The sequence below is a fragment of the Nothobranchius furzeri genome, chromosome 1 (genome assembly GCF_043380555.1).
Source record: "Nothobranchius furzeri strain GRZ-AD chromosome 1, NfurGRZ-RIMD1, whole genome shotgun sequence".
In the NCBI taxonomy this organism is placed as follows: domain Eukaryota; kingdom Metazoa; phylum Chordata; class Actinopteri; order Cyprinodontiformes; family Nothobranchiidae; genus Nothobranchius; species Nothobranchius furzeri.
Genome location: NC_091741.1, coordinates 50697594 through 50724156, shown reverse-complemented (window position 1 = coordinate 50724156; position 26563 = coordinate 50697594). Strand labels below are relative to the sequence as shown.

Below are 26563 nucleotides of genomic sequence, written 5' to 3'. Positions count from 1 at the left end.
ATGTTTAACTATAATAGTGTAAGCCCAAGTCTTTGCACATTTTCTTGTATGTCTCACATGTAGTCTGCTTCCTCCAGTGACATACAGAAGAGACAGAAGTGTACGAGACGTGTATGATGAACGCTTTTTACCCGAAAGACCAGTGAGTGTTTTTTAATATTATATTCTACAACTTATTGTGAAGGCACAGGAAAAAACAACAACTATATATTCATGTACTAAAGAAATGATGTTTACTCTTATAAAAGGGTCCTTACCAACGGCCATCAGCGGCTGTGGAGAGGAGGGGCCCCTTTAGCAGGCCAGAGGATGAATACAATCGTACTGGGTATGAATATGAAGGAGGTCCCCGTTTTTACCCAAATGGAGGTGGCCCTCGAGGTTACCATGAAGATCAGAGAAGCTATCAAGGTGATGGTCATTTTCCTGAACGCAGAGCCGGTCCACCAGCAAGAAGGGTAAGATTTTTAATGTTATTTAATTGATTTCTGTATCCACTTTAATGAAAATAATAAACAAATATGTAATTATTTAGCACTAGCCGGGCCATTTGAACGATTCACAAATGATGCAGTCAAATCTGTAGCTGGAAAAAATGGTAAATAAAAGTGATCTAGGGCCTCATTCAGCAAACGTTTGTAGAAACTTTCCTGTATTCTTTCCTATGAATAAGAAAAATCCACCTATTTGTACCCAGGTGCTCGTGTTCATCCATCATCATTTACATACAGAAATGCTATCAATTAAACATAGTTCGTCACACCATGCCCTCAGCTCATGAGGGGATTCCCTGGCTTCTTCTTAAAAAAACAAGCAAAGAAAACTTTATTGACAGTAAGATGGAGGCACTGGCTGCCCAAGTGCAGGAGGACCAAATGCGTTACAGAAAGTGTAAACATGGTCGAGATAGAGGACGGAAAAAAAGTGAATATTATAATTTGTAGAGTTGTCATTTAAATTTGACATTTTCAGAGTCGTTCTGTTTGGAGTTAGTTTTATGTGGAAATGTTGTCTGAGACTGCAGCCTCGTCTGAGCTGTCATTCAGTCTGGTTACCTTGACAGCGCGTGTATGATCAGAGAGCAGAGGATGGTTCTGGTAGTTCTGAAATAGAACATGGACTGAAATCAGATTTGTGTGTTTTGTCTGTCGCTCCGCAAATGGTCCCAAATTATGGCATAGCACCAGAACGATCTCCTTCAGGAATCAGATCAGTGCGCTCACGGAGGACGTGTTGCCTCTGGAGTGCATGCTCTGTCAGATTCTCCAATAAAAACAAGAAGAATAAACGATCTTTTATAAAGCACCTCTCAAGATAATGATCACGGGGTGCTTTACAAGAACTATAATATATAAGTCCTAATTAATTAATAAAGAATTAAGAAAAAACAAAGTGGGAAGAGTAAAATTGTGATTGGAAGTAACACACAATCAGCCATGCAACAATGTCGGATTCCCATCGGTCACAGGTGTCTTTTTTTATGTTTCAGCATCAATTATGTGTCAGCTGTTTTTCCACCAAAATCATTATTTAATAGGTAAAAGAATTTGTGGATGACTGAGATCTTCGGTATTACGGGAAACAACTAAAACATGCTGCTTTAGAGCTTTTGAACATCCCAAACTATTTAAAATCTTAATTTAATTTATCATCAAAGCTGAAGGTCTTTAGGTCATAAAGAAGCTTCAGATCTACTGCAGGCCTCTTGGGGGAGTTTGAGGTTATGTGAGGATTCTCTAAAGCTGTGGTTCCTGACCTTTAGGACCTTTTTTCCTTTGTCCTAGCGAGTTCAGAGCTTGTGCTACATGATGCCAGTTCCCTCTAGTGAGCCAAATGTTTCTGTCTAAAATTAACACCCTCCCAAGGGTTGAATGCTATTAAATTTAAGGGTTTGGCAGATAAACACACTGGATTCACAAGGCAGGTGGCTGATAATTAAGAGCTTCTTACAATGTGCTGCTTTCTTTGATTATTTTCAAAATGAGTTTATTTAAGGCAGTGTTATTCATTAATAAGGGTGTTTTTTATTTAAATGGAAACAGAATAAATCTTTAACTTTTGGGGTATTTTATAAATTGTCAATTTTTAATTGGTGCTAATGATGTGTTTGCATAACATCAAATACATTTTGTCTTCTTGTTGTTGTGAAGGAGGATTATCCTTACAGAGTTCCCAGAGAGGATCCTCACACAGGGCGACCGTTGGAATTTAGGTAATCGTCTTCTACGTTTCTTAAATGCCCTAATGTTAGATTTTCAGGAAACCAGTTTCTGCAAAATGTACCTCAACCATGGTTTCCTTAAACAAGAGGGAGAATGTTTTTGCTTTACACTGCAGCCTTGTATCTGCGTAAAGGTGTGGAACACCGAACATTTTTATGATTATTTCTGATTATAATCGCTCATTCTGAGATTGTAATGCAAGTTGAACATGAAAATGGTCTCCTTCACCTATCTCCCACATTAGCTTCTGATAGAAAATAGAAGGTGAAACTCTAGGATTTGAAAAGGCTGACAGATGTACGTCACACTGTCACTTAACAATTATGGACTCACCCTTTTTAGGTGTGTTCTTGCTATATCATATCTCTAATTCCATGCTGTATTTCTTTTTTAAAACACAAAACTGCTTTGTGTTTTAAAAAAGAACTACAGCATGGAATGGACTCACCCACCTTGACTCATGACAGGGAAGGCTGTTGTTGGTTTAGCGTCCAGGAATCAGCAGAAAACATCTTGGCTAGTAGAAGCTAACTGTTAGCATTAGCAACACAACAACATGTCAGACCTTCTCCAGGATTGTGTTATTTATGGGGATAAAACATTAACGTTGCAGAGTAGAGTCAGTGACAGTCACATTGCTGTTACCCAATCAGAGGCAAGATGTCCAAATATCAGGAGTAAGACTCCAAATCCTGTCATCTGAAGCTCTCATCTAATTTGACAATTGTCTAGTACCTCAGACTTGTGCACTGGTGATTTTTTTTTCCCAGAGTACAACTTATAGGCATTCATTTGTACTAGAAACTGCTGCAAATGTATTGATTAACAAGTGTTCCACACCTTTAATTACTTTATGTTAAATGAATTGTAAATCATTTGTTCCCGACCTTTATCAAATTATGACATTCTCCTGTTTTGGTTTTTATCCCTAAAAACAACTGATTTTGTTTTGTTTTTTTCCCCTTAGTGCCCGTGCACCACCTCCTCACAACGTGCGAAGTCAGGGCATCTATCTAGCACCCAGATCACTTCCAGAAAGCGGGGAAGATACATTAGTTCAGGCCATCCGGAACCTGGACAGAGGGTACGAGTAAAGACGCTGCTTAGGCCGTTCTTTGTTTTAAAGTGACTGTGTGTATTTTCCCTGGCGATAGGGAGCAGTACATACTCAAATCAATGCAAGCAAGCATTACTTTTATGTTCAAGTAAGACCTTACCAATGAATGGCCATTAGGGTAAAACACCCCAGGGAGCACAACCTCCAACAAAATTCAATTCAATTCAAGTTTATTTATATAGCGCCAAATCACGACAAGTGTCGTCTCAAGGCACTTTACATAGTAAACATCCCAATACAGGTCAGTTCATTAAGCCAATCAGAAAAAAGTTCCCTATATAAGGAACCCAGCAAATTGCATCAAGTCACTGACTAGCGTCACACATGTACCAAGTAGTGTTTCTATGGTAACATTGTGATTTCTTAGTAAATATTCTATTTGATGAGAGATAAACTTTATTGTATTTATCCTAGTGAATCTATAAATAAATGGGTAAACTAGTAGTGGCACACTCAATGTCAAAGAAAGTAGAATGTTATCAGGAGAGGGAGAATGTTTAAGTGGTTAGCAACAGTGTTCAAGCTGATGGTCCCCTCCATGAGGTCACCGCAGTTCAGCAGAACGACATTGTAGCTTCTTCTGGGAAGAAAAACACTTAAAGAAAAAATAAAGTTAACAGCTGAAATAGCAGGAAATAATCCAGTTAAAGAGAAATTGTAGAACAAAGTAGTAGAGTGTGGAAAGTGGTCAGTGTGTCCTCCAGCAGTCTAAGCCTATAGCAGCATAACTACAGAGATTACTCTGGATCCAATCCAATTTTATTTATATAGTGCATTTAAAAACAGCATGTCAGCTAACCAAAGCACTGCACAGAGTTCAACCTAAAAAGCCATTCAAATTCACATACATATACATAAAACACAAATTAAAAACTGTCATAAAATAGAAACACCTAAAATCAAAACAAAAGTTAAAGCAGCCAATAAAAACAGAAGTCAATAAAAACAGAAGTCTGTAAAAACAGAAGTTACAAAAAAGGTTACAAAAAAACGGAACAGAGGCACAGCATAAAAGAACGATCATTGGCCAAAAGCTAAATTAAAGAAATGTGTCTTTAGGCTGGATTTAAACTGTGCCAGTGAGGAAGCCTGGCGTACCACCAGAGGGAGTGCGTTCCAGAGTCTGGGAGCAGCAAAGGCAAACGCACGCTCCCCACGAGCTTTATATTTCATTTTAGGGACTTTGAGCAGTAGATGGTCAGCAGACCTTAGTGACTGGGGGGGGGGGGGGGGGGGGGGGGGGGGGGGGTGAGCAGCTCTGACAAGTAAAAGGGGTCTAGACCATTCAGGGCTTTGTAGGAAAAAGTTAGAACTTTGTATTGTATTTGAAAGTGCACAGGAATCCAGTGTAGATCAGCCAGAATGGGATTGATGCGACAGTGTCCATTTGTATTGGAAAGAAATCTTGCTGCAGCATTCTGGACTTTCTGCAGACGATTTAGGACAGATACATTTGCACCAATAAGAACTGAGTTGGAAAAGTCGAGTATGGAAGTGATAAATGCATGAATAACAGAAGTGCGGCCTCTTAAGAATGGGCTTTAGTCGGGTAAGGTGACGAAGCTGGAAGAAGCAGGATCAAACAGTGGCATTAACATGTGCACTCATTGACAAATCAGTCAATAAATAACCTAGCCTTTTAGATGGAGGCATGTTGGAGGCAGGGCAAGGGAGAGCCGTCTTTACCGACTGTACACTCCACCTCCCTCTACTCCCCCACTTTTCCAGATCTGGGCTAAAGTCAGATTTTAACCATAGGCCCTATCAAATAAAAATGTTATAAGCCTGGTCTTAAAAGTAGACATGGTGTCTGCCTCACGGACTAAAGCTGAGGGTTGGTTCCACAGGAGAGGAGCCTGAAAGCTAAAAGATCTGGCTCCCATCCTATTTTTAGATATTCTGGGAACCACCAGTAAACCTGCAGTCTGAGAGTGAAGTGCTCGGTTAGGAACGTATGGAACAATCAGGTCACTGATGTATGATGGAGCTTGATTATTAAGAGCTTGATATGTGAGAAGGAGGATCTTAAAATCTATTCTGAATTTAACGGGTAGCCAATGTAGGGAAGCTAAGACAGGAGAGAATATGATCCTTCTTTTTAATTCTCATCAGAACTCTAGCTGAAAGCATTTTGGACAAGCTGAAGACTTTTAACTACATTTTGTGGACTTCCTGAGAGTAATGAATTACAGTAATCCAGTCTAGAGGTGTGAATCTTCACTTGTGTCCCGATTCGATTACGATTATTGGGTCAACGATTCAATTTGATTCGATATCCCGATGCATCACGATTATTTCATATTGATATGTTTTCATCGACAAATAGAAGATGTCAGATAATTGCTTTTATTTATTTATTTATTTATTTGTTTATTTATTTGTTCATTTATTTCAAAAATGTAATTGACACAACCTGCCATCCCTCAAAAGCTCTCCATTCACAACAGGTTAGGACAAAACATTTTAAACTTTTAAGAAGATTTAACAAAGTAAAACAATCTGTTTCCTCGCTCAACAGCCACACCTCAGGCTGAGAAAAACACGCTTTGCAAAAACTCACAAAATCTGAAAAAATACTGAAAACCTACAGGACACATAATGTAATAATAAAATACATAATGGGTTCATATAGGAGTGTTTACTGTCTCTGAGCAGCTCTAGAGTCATATTTATGCCACAGTTCAAGGGTGTCAGAAATGACACCAAATGAAATGTTTGACTTAGGCCTAGTCCACACGTAGCTGTTTTTTTTAAACGAATATCCGCCACTCCAAAAACTTGCATCCACACCCCCGCGTTTAAAAAAAAAACTGTCCACACGTACCCGGATAAATACGTTGTTAAGGACATGCCAGACCTGTAGGCGGCAGTACTTCCCCCGTTCTTAACCTCGTCCTTCGTCTGTGGTCTTCCGCAAGGAGCAGTAATTCCGCTTGCAAAAACAAACAAGCAAAAAGCGCTTGGACAATTGATAAAGCAAGCGCAGCTCTGAGGGCATCCATGCTGTCGGCTAGTGTAAACACAGGTCGCACACGTGATGTCAGCATTTTTTTGTCGCGGAAAGTGACGTTGCGGACCTTAAAACTCCGGTTTTGTCTGTCCACATGCAGACACCCAAAATGGAGAAAACGCAGATCTTCACTTTGGCCGGAGTTTTTAAAAAGATCCGTTTTTGTGTGAAAAAACTCAGTTTTCGTGTGGATGACAGGCCAAAACGTAGAAAAATATCTACGTTTTGGCAGATCCCCGGCTACGTGTGGACAGGGCCTTTGTTTGTTATTTTATTTGAACCCAGTGGTTCATTTCTGAAACGTTGGGAGAATGAATCAAGTTCTGCTTGATGCAGAAAATAATAAAACCTAAAACAAATTCTACAATTCCAATAATATTTAAGATGTGTGTTTTATTCTTTTTGATAATAACACCAGCAGAAGGCTGTGGGCTGGATTAGGATTAAATTACCCAGCTGATGGATCTCTTTCACCAACCAGCTAACTACAAACATCTCCACTACCCTGTCCTGTGTAACCCTCACCATGTGACCCTCATGTCCATGCTGTCTCTGGAGGAGCTGATAAGAGAAAGACCTCTGGTAACCTAAAATGAACCAAAGCTTCTTCCCAGTTTTTTTTTAATTGAATTTAACATCAGTTTATCGTCATGAAACAAAATAATAAAGTGGAACAAGAACTTCTATCTTCTATTTCCCTCTCTTTTTAACTTCTCTGTGTCCCTAAATAAAAGAGACAGACTATCAAGCTGCAGCTGCCGTCACTGACCCCGCCCCCTCCCCAAGACCGGATCTCCCGGCATCACAACACTTGGTCTGACTGAGCGCTTCCAGGAGGAACAATAATTAAATTATGAAAATAATAATGTGTTTGGAGCATCGGTTTGGAGGAAAGTCCTCCGATCCTCTCTCTCTTTATCTCTCTCTCTCAGTTGCTGTGCGAGCGAGCGGTGCGCTCCGCGTGACAACCCACTCAATTAACATAATTCACAGCCCCAAACCAACAGAACCGGTCGGGCTGATTCGGTTCCGATTTGGTCTCAGGTTACAACTCTAGCGCTCAGCCCGTGGAACCACTTGGTAAATGTGGAGGACACTCACTCTGACAGATTTGGATGCTGCGCTGGTGCCGCCATTAAAAAAAACAAAACTACATTCCACTATAATCGATGATGGCGCACTCTTCTACAATGCAGAATCGTTTATGTCCGCATCCCGATGCATTGATTATTTGATTATTTTCCTCAGCTCTAATCCAGTCTTGATGTAATAAATGCATGAACTAGTTTTTCAGCATCACTCCTGGAAAGGATGCTTCTAATCTTAGCAATATTCCGAAGGTGGAAAAAGGAAATCCTACAAACCAGTGTAACGTGGGATTTGAATGACATGTCCTGGTCAAAGATAACACCAAGGTTCCTTACTTTGTTCTCGGAGACTGATTTAATGCCATTCAGGTCAGGTGATTGACTAAGCAATTTCCTTTTCCGAATTTCAGCTCCAAAGATGAGATCTTCAGTCTTGTCTTGGTTTTAAAGCAGAAAGATTTAAGTCTTCCAATTTTTTTATGTCTTCAAGACAAGCCTGTAATCTAACTAACCAATTAGGTTCATCAGGGTTAATGGATAGATATAAGGTGGTATCGTCAGCATTACAGTGCAAGTTTATCCCATGCTGTCTAATGATTTTACTATATTTATACTATTTTTACTTGGAAGCATATGTATAGTAAAAAGAATTGCTCCAAGCACTGAACCCTGTGGCTCTCCACAAGTAACCCTGGACTATGAAGAAGATTTGTCATGCACATTTAAAAAATGAAAGCTATCAGACAGGAAGGATTTAAACCAGCCTAGCGCTGTTCCTTTGACCCCTACAAGATGTTCAAGCCTTTCTAAAAGAACGTTGTGATCAACTGTGTCAAAGGCAGCACTGAGATCTAACAAGACTAGAACAGACACAAGATTCTTATCTGAGGCCATGAGAATATCATTTGTAACTTTTACTAATGCAGTTTCAGTGTTGTGGTACTCTCTAAAACCAGACTGAAATTCCTCAAACAGATCATTCGTGTTTAAATGATCACCATTTTCTCAAGGACTTTGGATAAAAATGGAAGATTAGATATTGGTCTATAATTCATTGGGTCATCTGGATCCAGAGAAGGCTTCTTAAGTAAAGGTTTGATTACAGCAACCTTAAAATAACATCAGATTCCCTGGCAACGAGCAAAGAGGTAAATGTTTATTAAAAGTGAACGCTTTGTAACCATTTGTTACAAATCAGTAAATGCATTTTGTCCTCACGGGCATCCGTAGAAGGAAACATGGCATCCAATATGGTGTCGCCCAGAGACTTGAACCCACTCCCATGTATTTTAGAACAGATTTTTATGGTTATATTTTATGAAACTGGTCATCATTTAATTATTTACAACAACATTTTGATGGTTATTTCCAGAGATTAATGGTAAAAACTACACATGGTCACTTTAACACCATCTAAAATGTAGATTCTTATTTCTAATAGTCAGATTTAAAAATAATAGCATGTGGATTTTTGGTAAAATGGTTTGTTCACTGAGAAACTGGTAAGTTTCATGTGCATGCTTACTGTGGACATATTCTTAAACCTCCTGCATTAGCTGAAGAAAGGAAATGGACGTGAAATCTTCTACGTCACAAGGAAAATTAGTATTCATAGAATTGCCCACATTGGCTTGCAAGTGGTATTTAAGAGCAACGTCTTCCTGCAGAGCAACATCTTCCTGCAGTGAGGGCGCACGGGGTTGGTTAGTGTTCCTCCCACAGACATGCATATAAACACGTGTTTATATACATGTCTATGGTTCCTCCTACGTCCGTCACAGCGGTGGTTGGAGTTAGAGCGGGTGCATTTGACCTACTTCCGGGGAGGTTTGTAAAGTTGAACGGCTCTCTACAGGGACTCGACTTTCATCATTCACTTTGAAAACCGTTCAAAAGATTCGATTCGTTCGTGAAAGTCACATCAGTATGGCACCAGCGAAGAGACGCTTACGAGGCAGAGTTCAAGCTCAAAGCCATCGCTCACACCGTTGAGCATGGAAACAGAGCAGCAGCGAGAGAATACAGGATTAACGAGTCGATGGTCCGCAAGTGGAGAAAGATGGAAGACCAGCTGCTGCGGGTGAAGAAAACACGGCGTAGCTTCAGAGGCAACAAGGCAAGATGGCCGCAGCTTGAAGACCGAGTTGAGCAGTGGGTCGCAGAGCAGCGAGCGGCGAGCAGAAGCATCTCCACCGTCTCTATTCGTCTCAAAGCTGCAGCATTAGCACGAGAGATGGGCATTGCAGACTTCATAGGAGGCCCTTCCTGGTGTTTTCGCTTCATGCGGAGGCGAGCGCTTTCTATCCGTACCAGAACTACCGTCTCGCAGCAGCTACCCGCCGACTACGCTGAGAAGCTAGAGTTGTCCCGCTCCTGTTGCACTCAGAAGATGGCACACAAAAACATCCAACCCCAGCACATGGCTCTGCGCCCTGTAATCAGGTGAGCCTTATGGGCTCGACACACGGGAAGCGACATCGCCTCTCCATTCATTTTCAGTGCGCGACAAAGCGATAATCGCGGGTCTCTCTCCTACCAAGCGAAACGCGAAAAACGTGCGTGTGAAATTTTGCGCTCGTGCACGTGTCGTGCACAGGCGACCCAGCAACACGATCCCAGAAAGTTGAAAATTTTTCAACTTTTCATCGCTGTCGCTCGGACGAGGACTAATCAACGGAGGTTTCATTCACTGACCAATGAGCGGACAGGATGCTCCGTACACCTCCGAGCAAACATGAAGGAGAAGTTGATTTATTATTATGTTTTATGTAGTAAAATCAGAAGTAAGATTTCACATAACTCTAGCAGCACCTTGTGAAACATCATATCTACCACTTTTTTAACTCTGAACTGCTTAAATAACCTTAATTCCCTCCAACCTGACACAGCCAAACAAAACAACGGAAGTTTCAATTTCGCCATGGAACAGAACGCGTAGACGGCTTTGCCGCTGCCGTGGATCGCCTCCCGTGTGTCAGGTAATAAAAGCGACGGCGAAAAATTTCACTGATCGCTGTCGTTTGTCGCCTCCCGTGTGTCGAGCCCATTATGGTGCGGAAAATATGGTAATTTAAATCAGACCGGAGGACCATTGCTGTTTTAAACAAATGTTGCACCACAATAAGTGTGGCTAGGTGGAGAAACGAGGGCCCGGGCGGGATTCGATCCCCAGACTCCCGGGTGAGAGTCATACGCTCTAACCAGTCAGCCAAAGGGACATCCCCTTGGCTAAGTAGCCAGGGCGCATGATCAATCGGGACATTGTGACAGGACACTCACACTGCCACATAAGTTAAACACTAGATGGCAGTCGTGGTATTTGTGAGCATGAATGAGTTAGAAAATGATTTTCAAGCAGAATCTGTTGGTTTGGGACTGATAAATGTGTACTACTTTTTTCATGCAGCTCTTCTCCATTTGTTTCCCAGGGAGGAGAGAGACTCCTACAGAAGAAAGGCAGGCCTGTTTCCTCCCATCAGAGAGCGTTCGCCTGTGCGCAGAGAGGTGGCCCGCTCCCCCCACAGCCGCTCCGGCTCCAGCGTGAGCAGCAGAGGATACTCACCAGACCGAGCCAAAGGCCTGCCTTTCCCATCGCAGCAAGGCAAGAGTATGTAGACAGCTTGGCTTCCCTTTCCATGAAGCTGTGAAAATAGCTAAATAGTTTGATAAACTATTTATAGTTGGAACATCAAACATGAACACTGTTCACACAGTACAGAAAGTACAATATTTCTATAACAAACATCTTTTTTTAAGTACAGCCACAAAAAACATGTACTGATTGTTTCCCACTTCTGTTATGTCCGTGAATGTCATGACTAAAATCTGGCTGATTGGCTTTTCAGGCGTGGACGGTGCAGAGGGCCATGCGGGTGTTTCTGAGCACCACTGGGGGGCGCTCTTTCCTCATCAGAGCGGACATGACACTTTGGGTCTGTACATAAAGACACATGAATGAGCTTGGACCTGGGTGAAGATCTTACTTGCATCCATTTAATGTCAAAAACATGTCGGAAGAAAAATGCCCTGAAACATTTCAGCAGGAAGGCCTGAAAGTGAGAAGACTCTAAAGTTGAAAGAAAAAGAAAGATTGGATCTACTTGTCACAGAAAACGTCAGTAAGCACATGTTTTTGACCGATCTTTTTTCACCCAGGTCTTAAGCAGAATGTCTCGTCAGTGTGATGGGGACTGTGTTTCGTCAGTGTGTGATGTCACAGTGTGATGGGGACTGTGTTTCGTCAGTGTGTGATGTCACAGTGTGATGGGGACTGTGTTTCGTCAGTGTGTGATGTCACAGTGTGATGGGGACTGTGTTTCGTCAGTGTGTGATGTCACAGTGTGATGGGGACTGTGTTTCGTCAGTGTGTGATGTCACAGTGTGATGGGGACTGTGTTGGAGTACTCATTGCATTTCCACTTCCTGTTGAGGAGGTTCATTAGCACTTTCTATAGTTTACAATTCACATTTTAGATTTGACATAGTCTCTGCAGGTTTTTACTGCCATGGCTTATTACTAAATTACATATAGTTGGCTAAATGAAAGTGCTAAAGTGTTTCCTTGTTTCCTGCATGTATAGTTGGGTTTCTGTTGTCGGAACGTCAGTAAATTTACCGGAACTTCCTAGCGTGCGCGTGTCTCCGGTACACCGGGCCGGCCGAATTGGCCGTTTTCCGTGCCATTTTTAGGAATTTTCAGGGTAACTGATCAAGGGTAGGTACTCGGAATGGCCCGGCGGAGTTGCTGGATGGAATTTTTGGTTAACTTGCATTGATTGTTGTAACTCTGTAGGAAATGACATCAGCAGACACTGTCCACAACAGCCGGCATTAGAAGAATTGCTTGTGAAGCAGAATGCTTTTAAATCGGCATTACTAAACTCCCAATACCAAAAAACATCGTAATTCACAGGGCTTTGTTGTCTCAGAGCGCCATAAAAAAACCGAGCTTCTTTCAGTCATTGAATGTCACATTTTACATCCCCCAGCTGCTCTTCTGAATGGATTAAACTGCTGTACTTTGACAGAATAAAACTTTTACTGATACTGGGTGCTTTTGGCGCTGATCAGTGACGTCACTCATCGCCAAAACAGTTGTGATATATTGAAGTGACATCGCATCTCCCGGTCAGTCCCCCCCCCCCCCCTCCCATAATTTACCCTGAAATTCCGACAATGGAAATGCTCCTCATCTCTGTAGCCTCTCAGGACCCCCACCTCTCCCCTACCTCTGACTTCCTTTGCCATCTTTTCTTTTCCATTTCATCTAGACTTTCCTCTACTCCAAATGGGCATCACCTGTTTACATTGTTGCTGAAAGTTAGGATTGTTTTAAGAGCTAGTTAAACGATAAAGGCCATAAAGCAAATAAGCGGGAGTAATCTTCTGTGTAAACATAGGGGCAGGATCATGGAAGAACACAATAAACCTCCTAGCTGTAGTGACGTAAACGACTGGTGACCTGACTAACGGTCTTCCTGCAGGGTATGAAGACAAGATATCTGGTAAGTAAGTTTTGGCTCAGTTGTTGAGGAAGGCAGTCGGTTGTTTTTAGTGTTTCATTAATCATTAATGAGAAAATAAGATTTTAGTGTTTTTTATTTGTTTATTTAAATACATTTGCTAAACTTCTTGGACGTTTGGAAAAGTTTCACGCTGATAGAAGCTGCTTAGAACAGCGGCCTTCATGTTGTGCTTACTGGTTTCGTACTTTATTACCGTAGCTATGTTACACAACTATAATAGACATGTTTGCTTTTGTAGTGTAAAACTATAAAAACAGACTGATGAAGGATTTGTTAAAGGTTTCCATGTGTTAAACTCGACCCGATTCCGGTCAGGGTAACCTGAGTGGACACAAAGCGTCTCTAATGTGTCCTGCAGGAAGTTCTGCTCCTCGTTTCGTCTCCCGCTTTGTCAGGCCTCATAAAGATGCCACCAGCTTGTGCGCGGAAGTCGAGGGGAAGAATATAGTATGTCTGATGGATTTTCCTGAAGCTGGAGCTCTCGCTTTTTCATTTCATTTCTGAGCTCTTAGAAATAACGTTTGTTGTTAGTTAACCGCAGAGCCTTGGTGTGTGTGTGTGTGTGTGTGTGTGTGTGTGTGTGTGTGTGTGTGTGTGTGTGTGTGTGTGTTACCAGGAAAAAAGCTGGTTAAGGAACAAAAAGAAATGAGCGTCTAGAGACTAGGTGGTGTCCGCAGCTGATGTTCTGCAGGGACTTAACTGTTTGAGTACCTGTATGGATTATAGAATCAAATGTCTATTTTTTTTTAGCAGTAACCAAACACATCTATACCTAAAATGTCCTATTTCATTAGTTTCCACTAAGTTCCTTTTTTCCTTTTCTTAATTCCCTTTCTCAATTCTTTGTTTCTGGGTTAAATCTCACGTTTGCACACTTTAAAATCTCAATTTGTCATTTTTGTTTTGCTCTGTCTCCTGAAACCAGATAAAATTCCTGGCCTGTCAAGAGAAGGCTCCCCACAAAGTGCAACATCAAACAAGGTGAGAACTTAAAGGAAAGTATGACAAAGATGTACTACTTAGCTCTGAGATGTTTTTTTCATTTTGTGTTACAAATATGTGGCCTCTGTTCCCAGCTCTGCAGCACATTCTCTGTGGTCTGTTTTCTTATTTATTGGTCACGCTGGACTCTTGCCTTTGTCACTGCAGCAGCATGCATCTGGAACGTCTTAAATCTCATCCATCCTTCTCATAAGCATTTGCTCTCTTTAAAGCATGTTAATGGGCTTTAAAGTAGCGCTCACACACAGCATAAAAGCCATGGAGCCTGCACTCTGTTTACCCGAGGTGTAAACGGCCTTCTGTCACACGGACTTTCAATGGTTATGGAAAATGATTTGAATGTTGACAAACTGTTTTTGTAGGATGCACTGTCGAGTTGAGTGTGTGTTTCTTCTGAGTTGTAAATAGTAGTTTGCATAGTACAAGATGGATGATATCAGCAAGAACAGCAGGGTAGCAGAGCAGTGTAAATGGACTGAGATGTGACCACCCAGAAGCAAAGGGTTAAGTCAGTAGCACTAGTCTTTACTTTATCACATGATCTTGACCGCAAAGCCAGCAGAAGTCCCAGTGGAGCTCATTGAGACGTGTTTACACTGTTTACGAAGAACAATCATTTCCTTATGAAGAATATGTCTGTTTGGTGGCTCTGTCTGCTCAGTCGGTCCATCCAGTCACAGGACGTTTGATTACTGAGACACTGATGTGCAGCGCTCACAATCCAGATGTGGATTTACCCTTTCAGGCGTGTAATTTCACACCTCATTTGAGTCTAGCACAGGGATTAAAGTTCTCCGTCGTAGCGACGGAAATCCGTCAGTTGGAATAATCAGAAAAAAGTTCAGTCAAAATCTCTTCTCACACTCGCTTGGGTTTAGTAGTCTCTCTCTCGCTCGCTCGCTCTCCTGTTGCTAATTGAAACGGGCACCGGTGTTGAAACGCGTTTCTTCACCGTTCTGCACCGCCCAAGCTGCAAAAACGCGTGCGCTCATTGCTCGCTCCCACGGTGCGCACAAACACAAACAGGTCATGATCTAATGCTGGTCTGAGGTATAAAACTCTGCCCTGGGCCCAAAGCCCTGCAGATACATTTAGTTTCTATAAACACCAACAACAAACAACAGCAGCTGGATTCTACTTTGTTCCTTAAATTGAGTCACGTAGTTTTGCAAGTTCTGCTGCTCACACGTTCAACATGGAGCTCTGCCAGCTGATTGGTTCTTTTGGTATCTAGTGCAGTTCTGGTACTAAGCAGCATGGATGCATCAGTGGATTTCACTGTAGTCTGTGTTCATAATGGATTAAGTAAAGACAGGAAAACATTGTTAACTCAAATATATCATTATAATGAACATTTATATATACTTTATCATACATACCTACCAGCCTGTAACTCTACTTTTCCCCCAAAAATGCACCAGACTGATGCGTTTAAATATAAAATGTCCAATTTATTTCTGGGGGGGCATACCCCCGACACCCCTAGAGCACCGGTACTTTAATACTTATCATCTTTTTTACCTCAGAGAAATCTCAACTCCCACACTAAACACCGTGTATGTGAACGGGTTCTACCAAATTTTTCAGAAACAAGAATACTGACCTTTAAAACCAATCAAAACCCGAATAGTGGCTGCATGTAAACAATGTGCCGCCCCCCCCCCCCCCCCCCCCCCCCCCCCAATAATTTTCAGTCAATTGAGAATTTTTTGCTTCGGTCCCTGGTCTAGCAAGATAAATGGCAGCAGTTTGAAAAATGTTGATGTTTATTTGTTTGGCAGTCGCTCTTATCCAAATTGACGTACAATTTTTAACCTATAGGGCATGTTGTGATCTGTGGGGGAAACCAGAGAACATGCAGCTCCACGCAGAAAGGTTGCAGCAGAGTTTTGAACCTGCGACCTTGCTGCGAGGCCACAGTGCTAACAACTGCGCCACCATGCACCCCATTGGCCTATTAATGACTTAAAGTGACCATGTGGATTTTTCCTGGCGATGGGGGACAGTAGATACCTAAATCGTTGCAAGCAAGCAGTATTTTTGTGTTGGATTAAGATCTGACCAATGGAGGCCCATTAGGGTCAAAAAGCCCACACCCATGTATTTTAGACCTGATTTTTATGGTTGTATGTTACAAATCAGCAAATATTTTTCAACAACTGGGCAGCATTTCATTCATTTTCAACATTTTGATGGATACTTCCTTGGACTGGGCAATAAATAAAAAATAAAAATAAAAATGTATCGTTATTGAATTTTCTGACTTGTATCGATAACTTTTCCCATGTCAATAAATCTGATAATAGAAAAATGAAAAGATGTGTGTAGGTTGGCAACATTCATGTCCCTTTAAACAGCTTTACCACCTTGAGTTTAGTAAAAAAAAAAAAAAAAAAAAAGTGACCCAACCTACTAGCCCCATCTAGTGGACAACCTTTGTTTCTACGCGTACCTGCAGTTATCCATTTATCATTATCGAGGTGAAATCCTCGATATGTCGTGATATTGATTTTAGGCCATGTCGCCCAGCCTAAATATTCCCTGAGATTAATGGTAAAAACGACACATTGTCTCTTTAAGTGTCCATGTGCTCAATTTCTGAAGTACTGATTGCGTTTGGAGTTAAAGATACGACAAATTGTTTCTAAATATTTGTCTGGTGGCTCAGAAGAGGTCCGTTTATTCTTTTAAATTTCTCCATTATGGTGTTGATGAAATTCAAATTCTAATTACAAATTTATATATTTTAAAAGAAAGTTGTGAATTTGTCGATATGACTATAGAACTATTATAATCTAAGAAATATCATTGTCTCTTTGTTACAGGAATAAGTATGCACTTTTTTTAAGACACTTTTTTTGTATTTAAAGGAACTACAAACTGCTTCAGAACAACCCCAATAATTGCAGGATCTAATGTAGAAACATCGTTTTCTTTAATTTACAATTTTCAAGAACTTCTCTGCATCTAATCACCTGCTGAAGTGAAAGCCCCACCATTTCACAACACAGACACCCACGTGCTTCTCCTGCGTCTGATCTGGCCGGTGGCACATTTCTGTTTTCAGGGCACAGACCCATAACCTTGTTCAAGATGAAAGGTCTGCACTGTGCCCTCAGTAACACTTGTTTTAATGGCCCAGGTCGCTGCCTGCTGTGGAGCTTTAACAAACGCAGACGCAGGCTTTCTGGAGCCATCCCTGACCAAAGAGGGGGTACCCTGCCCTGTTTCAGCTCTGGCTGTGAGCCAGGGTGGACTAATGGGTGGAGAGCTGGTTTTAACTGGGGCAAAAGAGAGGGGTCACTGGGAGGTTTCCTCCTGCACTTCCAGAGATATCTGACTATCAAAACGCACCACAAAAGCAATTTATTAAAATATGTTTTATTTAGAAAAGTAAAATGACAATAATCTAAATGTGAACATCTTGTTTTGTTCAGTTTTACTAGTAGAATGGTCCCGTCCCCCGGGCTTAATGGTATTTTTGTCCATGTTGCAGAAAATCAGTCCACCAATCTTTGATCTGAGAACAAAACATTTCTGAGTTGAGTTGTGCCCAGTCCGTTAGCATGAAAACTCAAGCATGGATTGTCTTTTTAGTTTTTTAATCTGAGCCTGACCAACGGGATCCTTCACACACAGAAGCTTACATGTGGAACTTCTTTCTAACATAGCTTCAGGGAGAGAACAGGAAGGAATAATTGGATGAGTCCTCACGAGCTGAGCCTTTTATTTTAGACAGCTGGAGTTCTAATGTCCCATCTTCTGTAATGTCTTTGCTCAGTCATCTAGGAATATGACTTAGTCCGTGGCCTGTTTCCAGTTAATATACGAGTGGACATCGGTCATGGTCCAGCAGTTCTGCACTCAGGCCGTCAGACTCGTATAGTATCAGGAAACGAGCAAAGTAAATGAGCGGTGATCCAGGTTGACCTCGTTTCCTCCTTTTAGGCTCTCCTTTAGCTTTCAAGGTATCACTTATAGATGCTGGAGGTTTTAGTTTCTTCATTTGGAGGCAAAATTTTCTCATCCTGTTGTTTTGAGGGATGAGTATGAATGTTGAGGTAGCATCATCCTTCACCTCTTCAACATCATCTTTCTTTGTTAGTAAAAGTGGGTCGAGTCATAACATCCCTCTGACACTCATCTAGTGACCTGACTCATTCTGCTCCCACATCCTTTCCTCTGTTTTATATCTCATTTATGTCATGTTGCATTTGTCTCACTTTTGTGTTTAAACTTTTTTCTTGTCCTGCTAAAAACCTCGTTCTCTTTTTTTGATTTTATTTTATTTTTTTTTTTTTTGTTATGAGATTTTCTTATGCGTCCTTCTTCTCTCTTTGTAGGAGGAAAGCAATCCTCCAGAAGCAGTAAAAGAGGAGCCGGTTGTGGCTCCCATCTTCGAAGAGACCAAAAGGTCTCCAGACACCTTTAAAGAGAGACGATCCGTGGCCATCGCAACCAAAGCACAAGAGATAGAAAAGGTATTTGTACGAAACTTCGATCGTTAGTGCTTAACAGAATAATTTAGAAGCAAGCAGGAAACTGGTCAGGATGTAGTGGTCTGTTGAAATGGTGTATTAGCTGTTGAAGCTATTTCAGTGACGTGCAGGATTTTGAGATTCAAATTTAAAAGATGAAACAAAAGTCACAGATAAACCTAAAATTGGCCAGCATTTGCTTCTATAGAATAAATAGAACTGCACTAGGTTACCTTTTGGGAACAAATGTATTGTTGATCGTCTTAGTGGTACTTGGTGTGGTCATCTGCTGTAGCCCAGTTACTATCACAATGAATGAGTTGGAACCAGTGGTTATTTGAGTGACTGTATTGTCATCTTGAACTAGTCTTCCATTCTCTGACCTTTTTATGGATGCCCACTTTTTCTGACCATTCTCTATAGGGCTGCTCGATTATGGCAAAAATAATCATCAGGATTACTGTGACTGAAATTGAGATCACGATTATTTAGGACGATTTTTCAATTCATGTTGATTTTATTTGTTTTTATTCAGTCATAAAATTGCTCAGGGCACAATTAGGACAAAAATAAATAGGAAGCAAGATGATGACTAAAATAACTCCTGATTCCCAGTATAAAAAGACCAATATAATTATAGCTCATAGTCTATGACCCAAGGGCTATAGACCTTGGTTTAACCCATTTAAGTCTAACCAGTACAGACCCAAATACCAATATCTTACAAATACTGACAGCAAGAATTATACAGTGGCATTTATTGCTAATAAATTGATGTTCACAAAATGTTGCATAACATTTATTGAGTCGTGTCAAGGTGCTGTAGGAGAGTGCACTAGCACCGTGTCCTCAGAGAGATTAGTTATTGTTTATCAGCGTGAGGAACTTATTTCTACCTTATTTATAAACTATTTATTTACAGGTCATTCAGTTAATGTAATAATTGTCCCAACCACAGCTGCACCCCCCAACCCGGTCTCAGCAATCGGGGCAAGTTGCACGTGTGTTTAGCGCGCTGCACGCGCACATTTAGCTGTTTTTAGTGGCTCAGGAGTCCGCAGGTACGGTGTGTGTGTCACTCACTCTGGTTACTCCAACAGGGAGCTGGCTCCGAGAGCTGTTTCTTTAGCGACTGACACATCACTACATCATTCCCTTTCCTAATGTCCTGAAGAATGGTCTGGAGCGCAGGCGGAGTGTTTAGCTAACCTGCAGGAAATGTCGACGACAGTTATCCAGAAAGTAGCTAAGGGTTACCAGAGATGTTTCTGAGGTGTTCGCTAGGTACTTTTAAGATTTAAAAAGTCAAGAAGGGGGTCTGAAAAGCTGTTGGAAATAGCCTCAAAGTCACCAAGTTATCAACACTGTGGGAGGAGCGCTTCATTTGCAACTCGGGGCAGCACAAGTGGGAGGAGCAAATAATCAGCTTGTTTTGTTTTTTTAATCGTTCAAAACTCAGATCGTAATCGTGATTAAAATTCGATTAATTGAGCAGTCCTAATTCTCTATAAACTTTAGAGATAGTTGTGGGTGAAAATCTCAGTTGAATGAACAATTTTTTTCTGGCTCAACAACTACGCCATGTTCAAAATCATTTAAATCCTCTTTCTTCTCCATTCTAATGCTCAGTTTGACATTCAGCAAGCCGTCTTCACCTTGTCTAGATCGCTAAGCACATTGAGATCCTACCCTGTGTTTGGCTGATTTATTTATTTATTTAGTAAAGTGCCAATCTTATTTTTTAAAAGAATACTCTTTATGTATCTCCTTTAAATATAAGGGCAGTTTATTCCATATAGAAATGGGTCTGTACATCACTGATTTCTTTAATATATTAGTTTTTGGTAGAGGCAATGCATAATTATTCAAAGATGAATGTCTAGTTCTATTCTCATGTCTCTCTTGTACCAGAGTCATTTGAGAATACAAGCAGACCGGTTCTTTAGTCAGAGATATTTTTCTTACCAATTGTGCTAGCCTACCAGCCATACTCTGTTCTACTGTTAGCCATAATAATTTATTATGCATCATCTCAACATTTTCCCTTACTGAACAATTTAAGGCAAGTCTCGCCGCTCTATTCTGGGTCAGCGGGATCTTATGAACATCCTGTTTGGAAGCAGAGGACCATACTACTACACAGTATTCCAAATGAGCCAAGACGAAAGTTTGTAAAAGCAGTCTAGCATTTTCCTCATTTAACAGATATCTGCATCTTCTAATAACAGAGATACCTTTTCTCATTCTGGATACCAATTTATTAATATGTGTTGTCTATGAGAGAGTGTCCTCTAGCCATACACCTAATAATTTTACCTGTTCAATGATTAACTAATTGTGTGAACAAAAGAGGTTTATATTTAATTTTGCTGCCACAATTATTCACCAATATGTAGACTACCAAAATCGTCAATGACAAAATGTAATGATCAATGTCATTGTTCATTTTCAAAACTGCTGCTGTGCCCTCCGCTGCTTTTCCTGGCCTTGATGCACATGCTCAGCAGAGGCATTCATGGGCAGCTGTGGCAGTCAAAGCCCGTTCAATCACGGCGAGCCGGCAAAGGAGCTCAAAAGTTTGTAAGTGTTTAGGCAGAGCAGCCTTATTCGTATAGCACAGAGGCAATTTGTTGTGTTTATAGAAATTCAAGAGTAGATAGTGTAAAATCTGCAAGGCAGAGCCTGCCTGCTATGGCAGTACGACAGGGATCCTTGAGCTGATGGACTGATTCCCCTGGAAGCTAATTTGCAAGTTAGCTGGTAACATTAATGTCATCAGTGAGTTGATTTCTGCAGCGCAGACAGTAGTGATGGTGATTTCATTACCAGTAGCACACTTATTTCACGTGTTACAAATGCTAATATTTTGTTTCATATCTCTGCGTTACGTTTTTTTTAAGCGTTGCTCTTAAATGCACAACTTTGTTACCAAGCCAACGACATGCACTACTTGGCAAGCAAGCACTCTGACCGGTTATATTACAGTAGCTGCATGCTGGTGAGATGAGCTACAGTTTATGCATGATTAGATTAGTTGACTAATCTCCAAGATAATTGATGACTATTCGATTAATCAAATTAATCGTTCATGGCATCTCTAATATTTAGTTTCTTTACCAGTGGTAGCCCTGGGTTCTCGGATTCCCACCTTCTGTTATTCTACGATTAGCCAAGGAAAACAATAACAAAGGCTTCTGTCAAGCATCGCTCCTACCTGATGGTAGCATTCTACACAGTATGACCCCAGAAGGGGGCTTAACGGCACTCCAGCCACCCCTAGCCGAAGGTTCTAGCTCTGCTCTGTTATTTAATGAAGACCATTCTTGCACCAGTAAGCACTATTACTGGTTTACTTGAGACCATTAAACCCAAGCTATCTCTGCCCTGGAGCACGCGTTGCTCTCAATGAGCCGCACCACTGAACCTATATGTTGCTGCTGACTGTGCAGCTTCTCTCTGGTCCTATAGCTCAACTCTTCCCTCTAGCACTCAACCTCTTTCAGGCGTTTGTGATTTCCAGAACTTGTGGGAGGGTGTGTTTGTAGTTTGGCAGCCCTCACTTTTTCATGAAAGCCAGAATAGTTTGAACATCATCTTGAAGTCATAAAACACTAAATGAGTCCAATTTTTTCCTTCAATTAAAAGAAACTATAGAGTGAAATGGAGACAGCATTTTATAAATGCCACATTTGTTTCAGTGTTTGTTTTTATTCAATAGGTAAACATGTGGACCCTTTAGGCCCCAGAACACTAATCAGATCCTGAAACATCTGCTTTGACATGCTCACCCTCACAAGTGGCACACACACCAACCAGCTGCCCTAAATTATATATTTATATGCGCTTACCTGCTAGCTGGTGCTAGTCTTACATCATGCTTGTAATGGTCAGATAAACACACTTAGGTTAGCTGTTTGTTTTCACTCCACTTTCATGTTTCTGCAGAGCTTCAGCTGTGTTTCAGGTTCTTAGCAACTTCTTTGTAGCCCCTTGACAAGTTTGACTTTCTGCACTCAGTTTTGTCAAACCGTCTCCTCAACATGCATCAAGGCACAAAAAAACGCTCCTTTTTCTGGTGTGTGCTGCAGTGTCTCTGTAAAGGGGTTGGTTTTACGCCTTGTTGTCAAAGTTTGAACTGTGTAATTGGTGGAAAAGTATAAGGGTCAAAGTTCAAGGACAGTCATTCAAGGTTATGCACAAAGATGGCAGAGTTGTTGTGGACTTTTCATTTTGAAGCTAGTCATCGTTGCACAGCCCTAAAGAACTGAAAACCGTTTGTTACGTGGGAGAAAACATAGCACAATACTCAGACAGGAGCTCTTTGGAGTAACTCCACCCAGAACCAGTCCTTTACTTCCTGATTGGATAACAGGAGATATTCCAGGAAGGACATTTTCAGCACATTGTTGGATAAGGATACATTCTCAGATGTTCAGTGAAGCTGTTATGCTCATGTTGACTGGATACTTCCTGAGACAATTTGATGAATAAATTGACTGTAATCAGCAATCAAATGGGTTTTTGTAAATATTGACTAAGTGTTAAATGTAGATTCTGCAACGTGTTGACTAAGAAGCAATATGTTTGACATTTGGAGAGCATGAGAAAGGTACAAAAACACGTTAAGAGAGGCACGTTTGTGCTTCATCAAACTGTGTATTGTGTTTATTTAAATTCTGCCTTTAGTTAATTTTATTTTTATTTATTCGTGTTGAGGCGGCGCAGTGGTTAGAGCTGTTGCCTTACAGCGAGAAGGTCCTGGGTTCGATTCCCGGCCTGGGATCTTTCTGCATGGAGTTTGCATGTTCTCCCTGTGCATGCGTGGGTTCTCTCCGGGTACTCCGGCTTCCTCCCACAGTCCAAAAACATGATTGTTAGGTTGATTGGTCTGTCTAAATCAGGGGTGTCAAACTCAAATTCACACTGGGCCGAAATGAAACTCTGGGACGGAGTCGAGGGCCAAACTTAATTTTTTTTTTAAATAGTGACGTCAAATATGCACATTTTCTTTATCAACATATATGCAATTTTGAACCTTTTAATTTGGAAACAAACTTACTTTAGCATTAACACTGAATGTGCAATAATCAAATTACACACGAGCAAGTCGGTTTTAAATAAAACTCATCAGTGGTATTCATTACTTGTGGTATAATCAGCATTTTTAAAATCTATTCAGGATTTATGTTTTCTTTTTTATTCTTTTTTTTATTTTTTATTCTCCTTTTTTCTCCTGTAATAAGTGTCATCGCTGCTCTGACGTCTAGCTTTCCCCACTGAGGAACAATAAAGGGATTTTCTATTCTATTCATCCATCTGCAGCCTTTCCACTTCCTGTTTACTGTAGGTTAAATCTTTTCTCACGGGCCAACAACAAAATAAAAATATTTTATCTTAAATGAAAATGCAACATCTCACCTGTTAACTTTCATGTTTTGGAGCAGAAAAAGAGCATAAAACCAACATATTTAAAGCTCAGCTTGCTCCACTGGTTTACTGTGATGCTCACCTGTTCCAGCCAGATACCTGCATCATGGGGTTGATCTGAGCTGAGGAGGAGACTCCTGTTGTTTTGTTCATCTTCATCATAATAATGACAACATTAGATGACAACAGGTGCTCACATAGGTTTGTGCTGCTGAACATGTCTGAGCAGCTTGACCACGTTGTTGTGTGTCGGGGAGGAAAAATAAAAACGACAGCCACAGAGTCGTGCTGGTTTGAGCGTGTCGCTGCTCGCTGGAGTTATATCAGCTCTGTCTGGAAGTTAATTGGAAAACTTTCTCTTTCAGTCGTGAACACATTACTGAGCGGTTAAAATCTCCGTTTCTGGGCTTCAACGTTGGAAAATAGCTGAGTAAACTCGGCACTGAGTGAGAGGAGTGTTTAGTTTGTCCGAGACAGCGGAGCTGCAGATGCTGAAAAAAACACAAAGGAGGGGGCACTTCGGCTCCGCGCTAACGCCGCAAAGCATCATGGAAGCTGTAGTCTTTGCTGTAAAATCAGCCAGTGGGTCAGTTTTAATATATTTTTGACATTTATCTCGCGGGCCACATAAAAATGCTCCGCGGGCCGCATCTGGCCCATGGGCCTTGTGTCTGACACATGTGATCTAAATTGTCCTTAGGTGTGAGTGTGTGTGGGTGTGATTGTTTGTCCTGTGTGTCTGTGTTGCCCAGCGATGGATTATTCGTGTTGAGGATCAGAGGCTGTCTAAAACCATAGCTCTTAAACAGATTTCAGTGGAAGCTAAACCTTGAGAGGAATCTTTGCCGGTTCTCACTGGAGTATCAGTGATGTCACTGGTTTAGAAATCTGATCCTATTGGCTCGCTGGTCATTTTGAAAAATAGATGCCTGTAGAAGCAGATTTTTAGAGACATGTTCACCATTTGTGTTCTAAAACGACGACTGTCTTGCTTTTTCCTGATCCTGTTGCTTTAATATACAGCAGCTTATGCTTTGCATGTTTTTTTGTTATTGCAGCCTTCTGCTGCTAAATCCAACCTCATCATCCATTACAGTTTAACTCATTATTAACTAGAAAAGTGACGAGGTCTGCCTTTATTGCACATTCAGTTGTTGCAAATCCGTGAACACTGTTTGACAGCAGATCCCATTTCAGGAGCTCTCCTAGTATACAGAAAATGCACCGTGTTCAAGGAACACCTATAAATAAGCCCACGAGCTAGAGCGCCCTGCAGCACAGAAGCTACTGATGGGTTCAGGTGAATGACTGACTGCAAGTGGCCTTTTCCTGGCTTGATTTCACACACACACACACACACTCACACACACACACACACACACACACACACACACTCATACACAAACAAAAGGAGTATAGAGACATGTTTGCACACCGTTTTTGTTTTTAGATGTGTTTCTGTATCAGTCTGTAGCTCAGACTTTAAGTAATAAGCAGCTTATTAGCAGGTTACTTTACTGAGGCAGGAATACGATCATCTGACTGTCATATAATAGTTGAGATTTCTAATGGAGAGCTTTGGAATTAAGTTAGAAAGTCTCTTAAACAACTTGAAGTGCGTGAGCATCCTCTCCCTCACATGTACTGGCAACTAATCTGTTTGGCTTTTGCATCTCAAAGCCCTCAGTGTGTGAAAGTAACAGTCTTCCCTTCCTTGTATGGCTCTGTGTTGAATGGCAGCTTCCTAACTACATCACTGCGCCGGCTTTTATGCAGCAAATTAAATTCAGGTTTATTGTTTGTTCTGTATAAAGTGCCCTGATTGGAAATGAAAGAAGTGACTGTTCACACTAGAGTGATCAGTGCTGTGGGGTGTTTACACCTAAGTGACGGGTGGAACAGGAAGGAAACTATTCACTCTCCAAATTAAAAGCTTTTCCTGAAGTCAACATCTGAATAAAAGGTAGCGAGTGTTTTTTTTTCCTGAGTGTTTTGACAATAAGCCTGTCCTATTTAGCAAATGACATTTTTATTTTCTTGTCCACCTGCAGATATATCGTCAGGACTGTGAGACATTTGGAATGGTGGTAAAGATGCTTGTGGCTAAAGACCCTAACTTGGAGAAACAGCTGCAAGTACCTCTCAGAGAAAACCTTGGGGAAATCCGTGAGCGCTGCTTAGAGGACCTCAGGCACTTCATCAACGAGCTGGACGAAGCAGTTCGGCAGCCAGAACCTACCTGTGACTCTGCCACTCCTACATCTCTGACGACTTTGAAACTCTCAAAAACTGGAGTCAACCACAGCTCGTCCTACTGATGAATCAGCCGGAGCAGAGTGGAGCTAAGGAACTCATGAACTGAACATACTGTGTCTCAGCAACCAGAGCAACTGGTCACAAGAATGAACAGTGTTATTTTTGAATGAACCATTTGTACCTTCAAGTTTCCTGATGAATATTGTTAATTCAGATATGCCGACAGTTGTTTTTCCTGTTTTTGTTTGATTTAAAATAGTTCGAGTATCATTCTGCAGTGGAAATTGTTCACATTTTGGGTGTAAAGTTATGTTTTTGGTCATTTTCCAAGCAGCATTTATTTTTTCTGCTATAGAAAGACTTTAGCAGTCAGATGTACAAGTGTGCTGCAGAATTTAAAAGTTTAGCACAGTTGAATAAATTTATACCATCTAGAAA

General features: G+C 41.1%; 1 protein-coding gene across 4 annotated transcripts in view; it reads left to right on the top strand.

The window, feature by feature from the left end:
* The window catches only part of pphln1 (periphilin 1), a 27467-nt gene extending 904 nt beyond the window's left edge, over nt 1-26563 (top strand). For 3 of the 4 annotated variants that reach the window (XM_015957811.3, XM_015957785.3, XM_015957795.3), the window contains 9 exons: nt 78-142; nt 249-458; nt 2151-2212; nt 3190-3306; nt 10866-11044; nt 11283-11369; nt 13888-13943; nt 18308-18445; nt 25921-26563. In XM_015957811.3, the coding sequence (XP_015813297.1) occupies nt 78-142; nt 249-458; nt 2151-2212; nt 3190-3306; nt 10866-11044; nt 11283-11369; nt 13888-13943; nt 18308-18445; nt 25921-26187 (1181 nt within the window). In that variant the 3' untranslated portion in view covers nt 26188-26563. The remainder of the gene's footprint in view (nt 1-77; nt 143-248; nt 459-2150; nt 2213-3189; nt 3307-10865; nt 11045-11282; nt 11370-13887; nt 13944-18307; nt 18446-25920) is intronic. The other variant, XM_015957804.3, reaches the window with a different exon arrangement.